At 37.3% G+C, this 19341-nt stretch overlaps 1 protein-coding gene across 6 annotated transcripts in view; it reads left to right on the top strand.

The window, feature by feature from the left end:
* rnf220b (ring finger protein 220b) overlaps positions 1-19341 on the top strand; it is a 39735-nt gene that overhangs the window by 16758 nt on the left and 3636 nt on the right. For 2 of the 6 annotated variants that reach the window (XM_056252285.1, XM_056252286.1), the window contains 11 exons: positions 11261-11387; positions 12881-12926; positions 13015-13107; positions 13978-14020; positions 15016-15120; positions 15971-16014; positions 16431-16542; positions 17607-17714; positions 17810-17909; positions 18004-18056; positions 18898-18976. In XM_056252285.1, coding sequence (XP_056108260.1) covers positions 11261-11387; positions 12881-12926; positions 13015-13107; positions 13978-14020; positions 15016-15120; positions 15971-16014; positions 16431-16542; positions 17607-17714; positions 17810-17909; positions 18004-18056; positions 18898-18976 — 910 coding nt within the window. The remainder of the gene's footprint in view (positions 1-11260; positions 11388-12880; positions 12927-13014; positions 13108-13977; positions 14021-15015; positions 15121-15970; positions 16015-16430; positions 16543-17606; positions 17715-17809; positions 17910-18003; positions 18057-18897; positions 18977-19341) is intronic. The other 4 variants (XM_056252288.1, XM_056252287.1, XM_056252289.1 and 1 more) reach the window with 4 other exon arrangements.

Here is a 19341-nt window from a genome sequence, read left to right as displayed (position 1 = left end):
AATGTACAATAATGTAATTTCCCAGATGTAACATTTTTAACGAATGTTTTTTTTTTTATTAATGGGAGAAAAATTATGTGGTAACAAGCTAAATATGGAACAACAGCTAAATATAATGCTTCTGATATTTATGATTTAAAAAAAAATTGTCAAAAATGTTATTGCTGTTTTATGATTTTAATTGTTAAAACAATTAAAAAATTTTATTTTTCATAATAGTTTATGAAAACTAATCTAATAACATTTAATAAAATCGTATATATTATATAACAAGATAAGTAGAATCTAGATATGATATCTAATATCTTTTTAAAATAAAGTTATGAGAGACAAACATGTACCGTAATTGTGAAAAATGCCTAATTTGGTTTTCTCACCTTTGCTAGTGACTTGTCAGTCTCTTGCATCTCAGACTTCATGGTTTTACTGCCTCCAAGACAACACAGTGTGTCAGAAATCCTTGATTCTCCTGCACCCTCCCCACTCAGCACTGCTACCCTCCACTCGTTAGCTGTCTAATTAGCCTTTAGCTACTTAATGAGATGAACAATGCAGCATTAGTGGAGCAACAAGCTCAGGGCATGTTAGTGGGATGGGGTTAAGGATGTTGTGCTGAATTGGTTGCCTGGTGGCCGTTTTCCCATTGGTTGCTTGAATTATGCCTTGTTCTGTGGCCTTTCTCAGAGTGAAATTTTATAGGGTGATGGTTTGTTGCTTTTGTTTGTGTTAAAATGGGCAGAGAAAGATTTGAACGGGCTCTTTAGACAACCCACAGACACACAAATGCTCTATCAGTATTCTGTATCAGTAAGGTCAAATTCTTGCTATGAAAAGTTGAATTAAATTTTTTCTCACATATCCTGACTTTTAACTTTTTTCAGAATAAAGTGTATTGCACTGCAGCTTATTTTTGTCATGTAAAGCAACCAAGCACATTTCTTTTCGGTTTTAATATATGTTTAGTTCTGCTCATGATGCAATTTGATGCAACTAACCCAGAAGTTGCATATTGATTCTGATTCTGATTGGAGCTCGGTGAAAAAAAGACTGGAAGAGGAATATATGATTTTGTTGCATGTTGCTGCAACCGCAACAATGCATGTAATATATATAATTGCATTTGTCAGTCAGTGTGCTTCTAGGATTAAAAACCTGCCAAAGCCATGCTGACATATAATGTCTTACGTAAACTGTCTGTTTGAGTTAAGAACCGAATTCCCAAGCATACATGGTCGAATGCCGTCCAAAACACAGATGCTATTTCAGCCCATAATGGGCTTCTAGACGTTCAAGATGAAGTCATGTTTTTCTGTGCTGCAGGAGCTCGTCTGTGTTAAACTCTCTTCAGACTGGGTGGCCCAGTCCTCCCACAGCTTCCACAGCAGGTGGAAACCAAGAATTGCTATTAAACGTAGGTCAGAGGACTGTCATTAATAACAAAGTGTTTGTGTTTTTTCCTTCGTCATGAAAAAAGGCACATAGTACAGATTTAGCTAATGTCAGGTTCTGGGAATTTCAGGAGTTGAAATTGTGTTAACAATAAAGACTGCTTTGCTTCTATCACATGTTTTCATGCAGCTATGGCGATCTTTTTTTGTGCGTTTTTGCACCTTTGAAGGTCACTGCAGGTTTGCTCATTTTGGCGAATTAAGCATACAACGATCCCTTTTATGAAGTACTATTTGCATCTATGTTTATATGATTTTGGGTAACACATCCTCGCAATTCCTTTTAAAATCTTAGGTAATTTATGTATCTTACCTGTGATTTTTCACACCCAAGGACTATATCAGTGCCCTGTATTACATATTTCAGTGTCTTTAAACCAAAAATGAAATGGGCCAAATTTTCTTTCTTTCACCTAATTATTTCGGAATCATTTTGTCAGCTATTTCCTCTGTGGTGGGCAACCTTACGACCGTCTTGTCCAATGTTAGAGTTTTTCTCTCTCTGTGTTTGGCACTGGTAGAGACTCCAGCGAGGCAGTTGTGTGCTTAGGCTGACTGTGTCTCGCTGGCTGGCTCTGAACAAGCATAGGCCTGTTCTACCCCGGTGGCCAATAAAATGAGAAAATCAACCACTGTGCCACCATCCACTAACCAGCCAGATAAATACACTTGTGAATGTGTGTCAGCATGGCTGTGTTGATCCAAAGATTTCATCCAACTGTTCAAAGAGTGATACAGGAAATCATTAAAGGGATAGGTCCCCCAAATAAAAAAATATTTCATCATTTACTCACCCTTTTTCTCCCCCCCCCCCCCCCCCAATAACAAGTATTTATAGCAGAAAGTTAAATCTGCTCCTTTCCATACAATGAAAGTGAATAGAGATTTTTAGTGAATAGCTTTAATTTCGAGCTAACACATGACTTTGGATATATGTAACAGACGTATAGGCCAGGAAGAGCTGTGTGTGTAAAACCTCATAGTCCTTGACTAGCGACTAACTTTAGGTCTTTAGCGTTTTTGTTAGCGTACACGCCGGAGACTCCGGTTCGAATTCCGCTCAGAGTAGTTTGTGTAGCACTGGTTACATTTGGTGCCGTGACCCGGATGGGAGTGAGGTTTAGGGGGGTGAGTGTAACAGACGTAGTCCAGTAAGAGCTGTGCGTGTAAACCTCACTCCCCTGGCCTCAAGGGGCACGCTAGCAACTGACGCTAGTGGCTGCAGTCTTTAGCGTCCTTGTTAGCGCACCCACCTCCCACGCCGGAGACTAGGGATGGGAATCGAGAACTGGTTCTTCTTCAGAACCGGTTCCCAGTGAACCAATTCCCTGGAACCGTTAGTATGCCTGCTTAACGATTCCGCTTATCGGTTCCGCTCGTTGCAAATGTGTCATGACGTCACACACGCGCTGAGTAATTTTGATTCAGAACGCAGCAAACATGGCATCGAGACAGAAGCGTTCGTTTGGTTATATTTCACGCGAAAAGTCGACAATATATGAGGTGCCGTCTAGGGCTTAAATCAAACTTCATTCACCCACACATATATGAAACACTTGCATACACGTTTACTAAGTAGTCAAACATACATGTATACTGCTGAATGCTCAAACAAATACATATGAAATGCACAACGACACACCTAAAGTCACTCACGCATACACGCAAACTCTACACACACGAGATGCGCGAAACTCTTCAGGCACATACCCATAAAGACGCGCGCGCGCGCGCACACACACAAACTCAAATGAGAGTATGACGGCGCCTCTTAACAATATGGTCACTTACAACACCTGTAAAATTTCCATTTCGTCAAAGGAGGGGACCTCCAATATGCAGAAACATTTGGCCACACAGCATGAACAGACTTTAGTCCCATGAAACTTAAACTGGAATGTCATTATGTCACTGTTTCTGTCACTGCGACTTCACGAACAGGTGAACACGCGCATGCACGCACACATCACTTTTGAAGTAAAATTGAGGATGCAGTGCATGTAATGCATCGAGATATCAAATTGAACTGAATCGATGACATGATAATCGTAATTGAACCGAACCGTGAGACCAGTGTAGGTTCACACCCCTAATACGCTGTGCTGTGTCAGCGAGTTAATAATAATTAACAAACAAATAAGTTATAAGTTCAATAAGTTAATACAAACAAACAAATTTGTACTTATTCCCTCACCCAATGAGAATCGATAAGAGAATCGATAAGGAATCGAATCGATAAGCAATATCGATAATGGAATCGGAATCGTTAAATTCTTATCAATTCCCATCCCTACCGGAGACCCTGGTCCGAATCCTACTCGGAGCGGGTCAGTTAGGACTGGTTACATATAGCACTTATATATTTTTGTTTATTATGTTTTTTTTTGGAGCTTGACAGCCCTTGGTCATCATCCACTGTCATTGCATAGAAAAAAGCAGTGTGAACATTAATCAAAACATCTCTATTTGTTTTACACAGAAGAAAGTAAGTCATATGGGACATGAGGGTTAGTAAATGATGATTTTCATTTTTAAGTCCCTTTAATCAATTCTTAAGTCCACTAATGGTGTTCCACCGTGCAGATAACTTGCAGGTGCGCTTTATCAGGGTGATCAATTTTGCTCTTTCATCCTTGGGTTATTATTAATTTTCAGAGTGCTTCCAGCTTTTGTGAAAGCCCTGTTACCCTCTTTGAGGATCCTCTGATCACATCCTCCAAAAGCTGTCACAAAATCTGTATTTTTCCAAAACAAGATCATCTTCAAAGCATCACAGGCTTTCTTGTAAGGGTAGCTGTATTTGACACAGCGAATGCAAGGCTATCTGATCTTATCAGCATGTATGTGGGAGTATGTTGTGTTAGATTCAAATGGATTATTATGGTCTATCTGCCTCATTAGTTTGAGCTGCTCACACCTGCTCTATAAGAATGTATTGGATGTGGGTGAGAATTATATTGAGGTAGAATAATGACAATCATATGGTTATTCTGTATTTTTAATAATAAGAACATACAGTGTAGCTTAGCACCGTAAATGTGCGGTTGGTGGGCAAACCATAAACAGCAACATACAAAAATGTAAAAAATAATAATAAGTTTGTGTATTGGTACATGGGTCTGTGTATATTTAAGAATGTTTGTTTGCATTTCTAATTGTTTGTGCGTGTGTTTTACAGTGAGGCTTAGTGCAGCTCAGCCCCTCAAGCTCAAGGTTTATGAGGTGTTAGCTGTCACTTCATTGACTCCCGTCTGGCCCATTATGCTCTGTGCAGACAGAGCTGTCTCAGGTGGAGAGTTGGGGTTTAGCCCCACACACACGCTTACACAAATGAATACACACATAGACATAGTCAGAAGCATTCAGATTGAGTTACGCTTAGATTTTTGAATGGGTTTTTTATGCAACCTACAATTTAATATATATATATATATATATATATATATATATATATATATATATATATATACAGTATATATATACACACAAACACACACACACACACACACACTCAGTTGTGTATCTTATCTATATAGTATATATATATATATATATATACTGTATATAGAGCGAGAGAGAGAGAGTTTTTTTAATGTTTATTGATCTAGGTTAATGTTAATTTATAAGTATATTATTGTTCATTGTTCATTCATGTTTGATCATACATTAATGATAATTTATGCCACTTGACATGTACTTTTTTATTAGTATACATACAAATCATACATTAATGTATGAAGAAATTTAATTTCTATTTACTAATACATTTTTACATGTCAAGGGGAATAAATTAACAATGTATGATCAAACATGAATTGACATTAACCTACATCAATAAATGCTTGTTAGTTCATGATACCTAATGCCTATAATGTTAACAAATTGAACCGTATTGCAAAGTGTTACTTTGATAATTAGGTTGCACAATTATTGTAAATCGCTGTGGCAAAAAATAATCCATTTAAATTTGGTCAGTTCAATCAAAAGTTCTGTCATCACCATCTCAAAACTTTCCCCTGTGAAACAATTTTTTTGTTGAAAATGTTATATTATTATTATTATCAAAATTTCAAGTGATCTCATGGCTGTCAAGTCCAGTCACAATTTTAATCGTTTTATATAAATATATAATTATTTATCAAGTCATGATTTGAACTCAAGCAAATTACAAACAGTGCCCCCTCAAGAAAAAACTGTTCGATGATACTCCTGTACATAGATACACATGCACTCGCATTAGCTACACACAGAAGGTATGTGCATACATATGCTCTCAGTCATTCACATTTCCACATTTGTACACACACACAGACACACACACACACACACACACACACACACACACACACACACACACACACACACACACACACACACACACACACACACACACAGAGAGAGAGAGGTGTACTGTAGTTACTTCAGTTACTCTGTCTGTGTGGACCTCAGACAGGACTGTCTCTCATCCTCTGGTTTGCAGGTGTGCATCTTCATTTGGCCAGTTTCTCAGACTTGGTTTATTTGAAGTGTCTGCCTTCACAGCCCTGTAACTCCTGCTGATGAGTTCTTGAGGAGACCATATAAAGGCAGCACACCCATCAAATAATGGGAGTTTATCTCAGAAGGGAGTGATAGTCTATGACCCTCTCACCACAGTTTGAGTCATGACACATGGATGGATGATGGTTAACGAGTGTCATTAGAATATCATGCTGACTGCATCATATTGTTGCGCTGTGTATTGCGTAATTGTTCCTCCATAGGCTTGACCTTACACAAGGCCGTTCATTTCCCCCCTGTGTTATTTTCTTGTTGTCTTTCTCTCGCTTTCATTTACATACACACTCTCTCATATAGTGGTCTCTTTGCTCATCACTACTATTGATCTGACTGTCTCTGTTATTTAAGATTCCCTGAATGCTCATTAATTAAGCCTGTTGAGGAGATCTAGAGAATAATTCCCACCCTCAATATCAATTACTATCAAAATAACCTTTTGAACAGACACACTGTAGCCTAGTTGTCTGCTAATAAAAATCTACAGCACTTTTTTTTTATTAGCAGCTGTACAGATATATCATGTGTTTAATTATAAGTTAAAAAACCTCCCTTGGGAACACTTTATAATAAGTATACAGTAATACAGTATTTACAAATACAGTAATAGACTATATACAAACGGTGAGTTCTTTATTCATTGTCACTGTAATAAACAAATTATTATTGTTTCATTAGCTCATATAAAAAGAGTTAGATAATGCTTTAACAACTTATTAACCATAAATAGTTCTCACTTTAGATTAGGTCACGGAATATCGGAAAATGTCATTAAGTTGGTGCTTTAAGCCAACATTTATTGGACATTAATTGCATTCATATTCAGTGTTCCTTAAAATGTTTACAAATGTGTGTGTGTGTCCGTGTGTGTATGTATTTGTAAACATTTTACATATTGTTAACAAAGCATTATCTAACTCTTTACATATGAGCTAATTAAACAATACCACTTTGTTAATTAGAGTGACAATGAATGAAGTATTAACTACTGTAACTAGTTTATAAACTATTAAAAACTTTAAACTAATAGTTTGCAAATGATTCACAAGTGCTTTGTTACTGTATACTTATTATAAAGTGTTACCCATTCTTTAAATAAAAATAGTTTTTTAACAATTTCCTTCACAAAAATCTAAATATTTTGAGATTTTAATCTGTGTTGATTCTCTGTAGTCAGCTCTCCTGAGTATCTTAAGGATCGCATGCTTAAACACTTGCTTTCCTTGACAAACCAGACACATTGTATTGATTTTCTGGAGATGAGCTGTAGAGTGGTTACAGAGATTTGTTAAAGGATTGTTCAAAAGGATATTGGATGTATGTTGGTCACACGAACAAGTCTGGTTGTGAGTTATTTTAAGATTACATAACATACTGGGCGTGATATGAGGACAGAAAATACAGTAATTTGTGTTTTCAGCCCCTTCCTTTATCTTAAAGTAAACTATTTTCTAAATGCATTTGATTGATCTTATTGTAATGTAATGTAATTTTTTTAATTTCTTTTGACCTAATAAATTGGAATCAAACTAAAAACTAGACTTCTCTCGTAACGTATGCTGGACTTCTCCAATAATTTAGTTTGCTTAAACCCCGCCGCTTTCTTACAACACTACATGCTTACATTAAGCCAATTTGCCTCCATCCAATCAACAATCGATAGATAGAACCAAGTCCCCAGCCCTTTTTTCTTTCTTTTACAAAATATTGTTTCCCTTGAATGTGTGTCACAATATTCCAGCTAACTAAAATATGTTCTAAGAATGTTTTGCTAACGTTCCCATTAAGTTATGAAAATGTTATTTCTGAATGATTGTTGAAAGTACAAATTTTCAAATGTTTTTTCTTGGTTATCCAATTGTTAATGGAACATTCCATTTTGCAAACATTATGGGGTTGTTACTTTTGAATGAAATAAAGTGGTAACATATATAAAATATTAGATGATTGTCCAACCAAAATTTTTCAGAAAGTAAAAACGTTCCATGGACGTTGTATAGATAACGTCTCTGTGCTAACGTTTTGAGAACATTATTAAAGACAGATACCTTTGAGCAAGTGTTCTGTTAACGTAACTGGAAGAAATGTTTGTCCATAATTTCGAGTGAAACTCGCTAGAACATTAGTTCTGAGAACGTTCCCGGTTAGCTGGGATGGAAGAAAAGATCTTATCTCTTATCTCAATCTTGGACACGATAAAAGTAATATTTCAGGATTTAAATGTGTAAATTCAAAGAGATTTAATAAGACATTCATTTGAGTCTGAGCTCAGGGAATCAGTTGTATTTGTTGTCACTCACCTGTCTTCCTGTAGAGCTGAACCTGGTCTTAAATGTTTCTCCAGGGCTGAACTCTTTGACACAGCACACAGTTAAAGGCAGCAATCAGCTCTCTGGAGTGATGAGTGCCACAGCTTTATCGGGCAGCTGTATAGATGTCTATCCCTCATCTTTATGGGGACATTTATGATGGAGGGATTTCTGAGACACTGATCACTCTCCTCTGTATCTCGGTCTATAACCTACAGTTTTGTGTTTTTTTGTGTGCTTTGTTGTTGTTTGTTTACTAAAATAATATGTACTAGTATTATCCTGGAGAATACATTTATATCTAAATCAAATATTTCCAAGTTATGTGGACTAGCTGCTTTCAGTATGTTTGTTGTTGTTGCATAGTCATGTTAGTTTTACTTGTTTGGCAGGAATTGTTTCAGGGGGTTTTGATATATTCGAATGTTCATTAAATATTCATTAACGAGACACTGATTGGCCAGTAAAGTATGCGGGGAGGGAACAGAATAGAATGAGCTCATTGACTTGACAGTAAGGATGTTAATGGAAGCCATTTTCGCTTTGATCTAATAATATCGAACATGCAAGTGTGCACATCTCTCTCTCACAACTGCGACCGAGCTCTGTAGGATTTATCGTGGTGATATTTCCACTATACCTTTCATTTCAGACATTGATCACCCTCAATAACAGCAAACTTTTTTCCACATGTACCTGGTCCAGTGCCAGAGTGATTAAGCTGTTTCTAAGCCGATTAACGAAAGAAGGTCTGAATCAAGAAAATACCTTTGAGATGAAGGAAATGACTTTCCACAGCAGATGTGTTGCTACATTGCCTATTATGTTGCCTATTAAATAGCCTTTTTCAATGGCCCATTATTTTCCTCAATAAAAACACTCACTGGAGCTCGCATACTCCCCTGCACTTCTGAAAGCATATTGAAGGAACGATGAAATCCCCTGTATAAAGTGAAACATTTGATGTCTTAAACACGAACCAGACGGGTTCAGGCTACTTGACGGGGCTTCATGGCAGGTGTGGAGTGGGCCAATTCTGTTTTATAACTGCCACTCTCCTCAGAAAGTCTGCCAGGGAACAAGCCCCCTGCCAGTCGCCTGCCTCTCGCATGCCCTCGGATTACTGAAAGGTCGCGCCCATTATGGAGTTATTGAAAGGCAAAATCATGGCAGAAACCATTAAGGGACCTTCTTTTACGTGACTTCATATACTCTATTATATTCTATTAGAATATAAATTATATTCTATTCCTTTCATATTTAAAACATTCTACATGGATTCCAGAACGTTAGAAACTGATACTGTATGTGGTCTCAAACCTGGTTGGCTGTCTGAATTTTAAATGATGACATTTTGAAAAAGCCATTGCAACCAATACATTTCACGTCAATCAATTACAGATAGAGCCTCGTTCATCTGGCCTCCAGTAATATGACTGTTTACCCCTTCGCATGCAGCTCTGTGAAATGCAAGCCTCTAGTATTGTCTTTTTCGGGCTTCTGACATATTGTCGTAATGTGACAGAAAGCCAGGATGAAATGTGGCATTTTGGAAAGGTCAGTTCATGGCCGTCTAAGAATTCGTCTCCCATCATGATGATGACAGTTGTCATATGAATGTTGGCATGTGCAGTCATCCTATAACTTGGGGGAAAAAACGCTATATCCATATCTTACTGTGGTCAGTAAGGTTTTTTTTTTTTTTTTAAGAAATGAATACTTTTATGTAGAAAGAATGCATTCAATTGATCAAATGTGACAGTAAAGATAAAAATGACAGTAAAAAGACGAAATATTTGTATTTCAAATAAATGCTGTTCGTTTGAACTCACAATCCTGAAAAAAAAAGTATCACGGTTTCCACAAAAATATTAAGCAGCACAACTGTTTTCAAAATTAGTTTTCAACATCAGCATATTAGAATGATTTATTGAAGGGTCATGTGACAGAACAGTGGAGTAATGGTTGCTAATCATTCTGCAGAAATATTATTACAGTTACTTTAATTTGTAATACAGTTTTACAATATTACTGTGTTTTTGATCACATAAATGTAGCTTTGGTGAGCATAAGAGACTTCCTTCAAAAACATTAAAATCTTACCAACCTCAAACTTTCAAATGGTAGTGTAAATTAAACTAGTTAAGGTAAAAAACTTGCAGAATTGTATTTCCCAAAAATAATTGTTACTATATATAACTGTGCTCTATTAACAGTCTTTAGCAATATAGGCTTTTATGATGCAACATAGAATAATAAAATTACAGTAATTAATATAGTAATTTCTTTTGTTTTTAGATTAAGCAGTGTATAGGTGTTTAGATTTTGTTCTGTGTATATTAATTAAGGCAGTGTATCCATGTTAAGGTTTAACATTATCATTTTGGAATTTCTCTGAAATTCCCCCCATGAGAGTCTCTCCATCAGGAGGGCAAAAGACACGCTCATCCCAGAATCAAATCAAATTCCTTTTATCATCTTGTTATTTGCAGACGTTATCTGTGCAGGTAATGTGGTTATAAATTCAATTTGGGCCTTGGGATTTCATTGTTTACTGATGTTGGTTGCCTTTAGGCAGAGATGCAAGCAGTTAGTACTCGTCTGTGAATTTATTTGAGCTGCCGTAGATGAAATTTTAAAAGAGATGGGACTCGCTGGGGGGCCGACTGACACTTTCTCAAGGGCATGGCTCCAAGCAGCGCTTACATGCAGAACCATGTTTTATTCAGATCTGTTTGCTTTCATTTGGCCACTTGTAAGCCTGTGATGGCTTTGCTATGAGACAGGTACTGCTACTTGATGTCTCTGCTGTCAGTTGACTGTATTGATGAGCTTTATTTAGATTAGGCCTACACATCTGCCTGGACTAGATGATTTTTATTATTGAAAAGAATTCTCTTTATTGCTCATTGTAGGTTAATAATGATAAAGCATTTGTCTCTCCAGGTAAAGTGAAGGGCCTGTATGACACTCAGACGCCCATGTGTCCGATCTGTCACGCTGTGCTGCGGCCTGGAGAGCTGCAGGAACACATGGAGCAGGAAATGGAGCGTCTGATGCAGCTCCACAATAGGTACACACTCCACACCTGAAACAGTCTCTTAAATTGTCTTTTTATTTCCTGATTCACAATCATTATTTTTACCCATTTATTTTGATGTGGTTCTTGAATGTATTGTTGCCATGAAACAACACTTATTTATTAGTTTATTTATTAATTCAAACCATATAGAAATAGATCTGATTTTATTTAAAAAAAGATTTTTAAATAGAGCAAGAAAATTAAATTGAGCATCCCAGTGCCCTCCCAATTTGTGTGGTTGTTAAATGTATTTTCTTGCCATAGTCCAAAATCCAATCCATATAAAATTAAATGTATTTATTTATATAAACTATATAGAAACAAATCCATCCATCCATCCATTCACTGGGATAGTGGAGCCTAATATAGAAATAAAGAATTTATTTTATTACTTACTTTTATCTTATTTATAATAAATAAATATTTAAGTAGAGTAAAAAAAAAATTCTCCACCTGCTCTTCTCATGGAAATGGGAAAAATGAAACCTGTCATGTCCCTCTAATGAACATGATACAATCCATATAATGACTGAGACAATCAATAATCTATCAACCTCCCTCTTCTTCGCTCAGGTCTTCTTCTGTTTTTCCATCCGTCCAGCTCAATCAGAGATCATCAGCCGATCAGTCGAGGGTTGATTTGATTTTTTTGAACTGCCTCAGTCTCTTTGTATCAGCCGGGACATGTAGACAGTAAAGTGCCGCTGACAGTCAGCATGCTCTTCTGTCACTCTAACTCAAATCTCATCCAGGCTCATGAAACTGCATCGCCGCCCATAGTAAAGAAATCCAAACTGGAGACCAGAGCCGGAAAGATGGAGGAAGGGCAGATTTAAAGCAGATTGAGACAATGAACACACATACGCACGTCGCACACAAACCCTGTAGCCTGTCCCTTCCAAAGGCACATTAAATGCTTCCAGGTCTTGATGGCATATTTATCTACAGCCTCTGGGCATGTGCACCATGCCTCCACCCCTCTCCCTGTCTCCTCCATCATTGCAACTTCACAAATTACAAGCTGTTACATTGTTCCTGACATTTCACAGCTAGTCAAGCTCAAGGCAGTCCTCGCGAAAATCATAGCAAGCTAATAATGCGTTTCTTCAACGTTTGCTATCAGCATCAGACGAGGCAGGGCGGCACATTAGCCACTCTGAACACATGAAAGATTTCTCCAATAAAGAAATTATAGCCATAATCTGCTTAGTGACAGAGCTGTGGACAGTAATTGTGTCAAATTGAACTTGGCCCCAGGGTGTGTTAGAGCTATCCTGCCGTACAGAACCGGAATGGAGACAGCTTTATAAATATATTATTTTTATTTGACTGCGAAGGAAATGTTGTATGCAACTTGATGCCTCATTTCTGAGCATGTTTGCGTATTCTGATTCACACTTTGTGTTTAAAACAATGCTGAGTTTTGTTGGTAATGGGATTGTGGTGATGAAATATGTGTTAATAACACTCTCTCTTGTTTACAGTCAGGGTCCAGCGCAAAAGGAGTGTCTTGCTGCTGGGCCGCCCAAGGTACATTCTCTCCAATGTACTTCACAACACTTGTTATATACAATTTATTTATCTCTACAGGCAATAATAACCACCCTACCTCTCTCAGTCTTTGTTTTCTATGCACATAAAGAGAGAGGGATCCTCTTCTGCCTCCTCTCCACGTCCTGCTGATGAGGCTGTGCACTCCGACAGGTACCAGGTGAGCACAAAATGCACGTTATATACATGTCTGGCAGCATTGGCTTGCACTTCTCTTGAGGAGCATATTGAACTTTAATTAATTACAGGTCGAATCAAACTCATTTAAGAGTGGACTTTACCCATTCCAAGACTACATGTCAATCAAATGTTTGAGACAGCCCTCAGTGTAGTGCTGCCATCTGCTGGACTTTATTTGAATTTAAAATAATGTTTCTGTTCTGAAAAAAAAGTACATTGGAATTTCATTCTGCTTTTTAAAGACTTTTAGAATTTTGAATATTTCATTTCATTGGGAAAAGTATTATTATGTAATTGATAAGAAATAAAAGCAAATGTATATTTAATTCTAAAATGTAATTCTAATTTTAATTCTAAAATTAATCTAAGTAAGAGTAATCTAAATATACTCTAATAGTAGTGACTAAAACATGAGCTGTAACAAAAACATACAAAAAACTAACAAATTAAATATTGTCCACATTATATTAAAAATTTTTTTTAGGTTTAGTGCAATGACAATATAAAAGCCAATTATTATTTGTCAAACAATGTTGTCCTTACACTTACTATTTTTACCATTTTTGGCACAGTATAAATCTTCATATTTTAGGCTTGCAGAGGATCATCATATTTGGTAGTCCTTAGCATCAAAAAAATTCAAAACACCTGACTTATATAATCATAGGGAATTGAAATGAAATGTTGTTCATAACCTTTTTTTTACTTCCATTACATGACATTTGTGAAACTAAATATTCAATGAGAAAAAATATTGTATCATTCTTTTCAAAAAACTCTTTAGTGTAAATTTAGGTATTGAAATTATGGGTATTAAAGTGTCCCTTTTCTTCCTCTTGTTTAATTTCAGACATTTTTGCGAGTACGAGCAAACAGGCAAACAAGACTCAATGGTACGTTTCCAATGACTGTCAGTTTATCTCAATATTCTCTCTGGATTTCTGTCTTCTTTATCTTGCATTTCAGTCATTGCCTATACATGCAGGGTCATAGACATGCATTAAGAGCTTGGATCTGACCAAATTCATATTTCTCTATATGAATATTAAATAATTTTTAAAAAAATCCAAAAAAGTTTATTCCATAAATAGATGTTTATAATGAAATCATCAATCTTTGAAACTCATTCTCATGATCACAAATCGTCCCCAGATAGCACTGGTACACTTTCAGTCTTAAGGCCCTGACACACCAAGCCGACGGTCGGGCCTTTGTTGAGCGTCGACTGGCCGCACCATCCGCACTAGTCGGAGCCCGTTGGGGGCGTTTTGGCCGATTGAGCATGTTGAATCAGCGTCCGTCGGTGAGAGAGAACTCTGATTGCCTGTTCCGCTTAGCGAGCTGGTCTAAAATGCAAAAGAGAATAATAGCAAAAGTGATGAAAGTGAGCAAAGAAGTCAAGACGGCACAGACAGAAGGCTGGTCTAAATTTACATCATCTTACCTGAGCACTACACTGCGCGAATATTTTCATCATAACATGAACTGTCTGGAATGAAGAAAGTGATCAGTGTGATTGATTTTCAAAATGGTAAACAATCGCTGCTTTATTTACAGTTTGTATGTCTGCAGTCCTACTTTCAGTTTCCCTTTTTGAATGACGAATATGGACTATTGATGCCTGCTGATATAGACAGTTATTTCCTTACACGTAGGCACAGAAGGCACGCATTTAGTCTTTGTATTGTGGTCAAGCGCAGCTTTTTGACCGAGACCCAGCCGACGAGAGGCGACAACACAGTCAGCTTTCATCACCGCTTGTTCTTTTACGTTGGCTTGGTGTGTCACAGCCTTTAGTTCAAAAAGTTAAAGCGCCACCCGACCTTTGACCTAGCACCCTCACAAGCAGAGCAGAATATTGACCTTTAACCTTTTGATATGTTAACAGTTAAGGAGCTCTGCTGGTGCAGGTGCTACGCCAAACAGAAAGTCAAATCTGTTCATGTTTGGACTGACTATGGATTCCCACATGTATCCTCTTGCCCACTGTCTGGTAAGATATTCTCCACACATGCCACACAACTGCCATATTTAAAGAGGCTAATCAGCACTGATTTAAAATAATCTTTCAAGGAGCAAATGATTGTAGAATCATGAAATGGTGAAAATTATATACTATTTAATGCAATATTACACCCTTGGCACAGTAATACTCAGAGTATTAAGTCTTTGTACTGTGAAATATTGGCACTCTATCATGTTGAATTTTTGGTCATTTATCAGGACTGTTAATTTTTATGTTATTTCATTAACATCTAAAAAAGGTGCACTGGAAGATTGGTCAAAGCTAATTGATCAGATTCTCTCTCTAATTAATGATCCTCTCTTCGTTATGGTCAACTTCACTGTGATTGTAACAGGCTCAGCTCTGTTTCCACTGTCCTTTTTGACTATATCATGAGCCGAGGCTCCTAAAGATTAATGTCCCTTAACATCATTAGCAGCTCAGCAAAACAGAGATTTTAATGGAGTGGTGGATACCGTTCCACCATCCTGAATTTTACTTCCTGTGTGTGTGTTCGAGAGTAGGCGATTCAGAGAATTCTGGAAATCTTTTACGTCTTTATTTTATAATCAGATAAACAGATCAGTCCAATTCCCTTGGCATTTATTTATCTTTTGTAGGCCACAGAGGCCTTTCTGTCTTATCAGTTTATGTCAGCTTGAGATCGTATATATTTCCATCATAAAACTGCCAGTGGAGAAAAAAACAAATCAAAAGAATTGATTTATGCTTCATTTTTTCAGATAAGGTAATATGAAAAGTGCCTTTTTTGCTATTGTTTTTTTTTGTTGTTCATTTTCTTTTCTTTTTTTTCATTTTCTTTTCTTTTGTTTTACAGCACGCATTGGGAAACTGAAAAGACGGAAAGCAGAGGAAGACCAGGTGTGATGGAAATGCATAAATTTGTCATTGTGCATGTGCTTATAGGTCTCATTCAAAACAATGAACCTTCCCTCCCCTGTAGTCTGTAGTTCCTCTAGATCTGCTTTCGCTGACAGATCACAGGCTGTTTGTGATATCTGTATTTGACTGACAGGCGGCAGAAGACATGCCGTCAGCTGTCCTGTTCTGTTAAGTCAGCCGTATGATATATAAGACAGGTAGATGTGTCCAGAAGGATCAGACAATCTATATACCTGCATGTGAAATGTCTGTTTCTTTTCATTTTCTTTAGTTTCTTTCAGCTGTGACCTAATGCCAAGAGGGCATTTAGGGCAGGTAGCAGATGAAAGCGGTGTCTTGAGGCTGGTGGAGACATTTTCACCAGACATGCTGATATATGTGTGTGTTTTCAACAGAGAGATGGTGTTTGTGTTGTTGAAAATGGCTCCATGCTGTCAGCCGGGAGGGAGTTTGAATGGGCCGAACAGAGAAGAATACAGATGGTTTCTGTTCTCAGAGGCTTCAGAGGTACAAAACACACAAACGCTGCACAGCAATTGAACTACACACTAAATACTCAAATATCTCAAAAACGTAGTCAGTGGAGTCAAGTCAGTAATATTGATGAATATTAAAGGGGTACTTCACTGCTGGCAAAATAAGCTTTCAATAAAACTTGGTTGCCTATGCAGTACAAAGGTGAACATTTATTTTTAAATCCGTGCTACTTGACTAGAGAAAACAGAGGAAAAAAGGCTGTTGTCTTCCCTTTTGCCAAATAGGTAGGAAAACTTCTACAACCATAATGCACTGGGCATGTTGCTGTCCAAGACCACTCCCACCCGTCTGCTATGAATATGCTTGACCAGGATATACCTTGCTTTAGTAGGAAATACTTCTTAGCAAACGTTTAGTTATAATGGTCTTGACTTGTATTGTGCTAGAATTTGAAGTGTAAATGTTTAGAAGGTGTGAGTTACTTTCAGTTTCCAGTGGAGGAGCCAGCGTGTTGTAGGCAGCGCCTAAAGGCTACAAAGAATTGTAAAAACGGAGAGAACGCTGCAACATAACATCTGAAAAACCTCAGTGTTTGTAGTCAACATTTCAAACTGGATGACCATGAACCGAACACAGTATTTTAGGCCAATAGGAGGGGAAAAACTGAAAAAAGTGACGTTGCGTCAGTTCCAAAAATCTGCACATTTACACTTTAAGTGCTCACTTGGTTTTGCAAAAGAGCTTGTGTGTGTGTGTGTGTGTGTGTGTGTGTGAGAGCGTGATTAATTCACAACAGACACGTGAGGTAATGGGAGTGGTGTTATCCTCTTGAGAATGAGATTACTGTAAAAGAACTTAGCCAGGGGTCAGAGACAGAGGCGATCACAAAGAAATCAGAGGTCATACAGACCCTCACGTCCTTATAAACACTTTTGATTTTATTAACACTTTGCAGTTCATCAGTAGTGCACATTTGTATCTCAAACTATTGTTAAAGTACACACACTCACTCCATTCCTTTGGTACTTGTTCTGTAATAAGGCTTTGTGTTTTCTGTCATTTAATGAACGCTTACAGTGTTTAAATGCCTTAAGGTTTAGTGAGCAGCACATTGAAAGAGCACCAGGATAGCGATGTGGATCTGGACGTGGACGGTGATGATACTTTGGAGTATGGAAAAGCCCAGTATCCTTATTTATGCTGTAAGATTGGCACATCAAGGAAGTGCATTGATTTTTTTTTTTTTTTTTTTTTTTTTTTGTGAAAGCATTTTTGATAATAAAAAATGTTTCCTCAGCAAATGATCGCAGATACACAGAGGCGGATGTGATTCCCTGTTCAGGAAATGAACCCAGAGATGCAGAGGAGAGACAGGCGTTAAGAGGAGCTGTTTTAAAGTATGCACAGACACAAACAGCACACATTTTATTAGTGCTTTCAACTATTTTATCAATACTTAGTTTCTTGTTTGTTTGTTTTTTGCTTTGAAAGTGGAGAGACAGCCAGCAGGTTATCTCCAGAACAAACCAAGTCTGTAAACTCAGGTGAGCCAAGAGTAGTTGATGTCACTCTAATTCAGATCTTTATTGTTTCTGTGCCAGGTGTAAATGCAGCTTAAATGTAGTTCGCTTCTTTTTGGGTGTACTACTACATTTTGGTGGCAGGTGTATTAGCCTGCGGTCACTTTAAGACCTGATTTATGGACCCTTTATACTGTTAAACATGCATTTTCTTTCTCAACTGTTTACGTTCACTTAAAATATCACTGACTGTGTTTACATAAATACTCGCCAACACCGGCATTTTGTCATTATTTTGTGTGTATTTGACTGTTTAAGTGCAATAAGCAGCGAAAAAGAACTCAATTTAGAACTGAGGTGGCTTTATGTGTGCACACTTTGAGTGTGAGCACAAAATCTGCAGGAATGAGTACAATTATACATGCAATCCCACGCTGAAATTCAAGACCAACACCAACAATATTCATCCGGGGCAAATTGAATGAGTAGGTGAGGGGAGGCGGGTTTGCGTGTCAACTCGCTGTCTCAGAGAAGAGAGCAAGAAAGCCAGCTGGTATTGTGCATCTATTCTGCGGAAAATTAGTATTTTAGTATCAATATATAATCGAAAAATCTAACACTACATTGCACTTAGTTTATTATTCCAGATGCCTATTTAAAAGACTACAATTGAAAAATGTATATATGATATGTAAAATTCAAGCCACCAAAGTGGCTAATAGGAATTACTGCGTTACACGCCAATGCGGGTGTTACTGTCAAGCCCTGTTATATACCATGTGTATATATATATATAATAGTGCCAATAAAAAGAAGCTGTATATATCGCATAAATGAAATAAACAATGGTGTTCCTTGTCTGCAGAAGATCCAACTACAAGTAATGGAGACAACAATACAAGCACAACATCTCCAAGAACCTGCAAGAACAGCGAGTTAGAGGTGTAAGTGTACCTTAAAATCTGCATGAAATGAAAATTCACTGTATCTATTTTTTAAATGCATATTATACATCTTATTGTGAACTATTCATCCATGCATGTTTCATTTTTGTATTTTTTTTTACCTTGTAATGTAAATATAACCGCACCTTCCAGTTTAAACTAACAACTTTTCTCTAATGACGTATGCCGGACTTCTCCAGTCTGCTTAAATCCCGCCTGCAAGCTCACATTAATCTGCCTCCGCGTTTGAGTTCAATAGGCACATCTCACAATCCAAACAACAACCACTGCATAGAACCAAGTCCCCATCCTACTTTTTTTTTTTTTCGGCAATCCGTTTCACACAGATGTATGTCACACTCACA

This window comes from Rhinichthys klamathensis, unplaced genomic scaffold, assembly GCF_029890125.1.
Source record: "Rhinichthys klamathensis goyatoka isolate OS25496 unplaced genomic scaffold, OSU_Roscu_1.1 h1tg000094l_1, whole genome shotgun sequence".
NCBI classification, from domain to species: Eukaryota; Metazoa; Chordata; class Actinopteri; order Cypriniformes; family Leuciscidae; genus Rhinichthys; species Rhinichthys klamathensis.
Note: the sequence above shows the minus strand (reverse complement) of the source record. Positions and strands in the feature narration are given on the sequence as shown.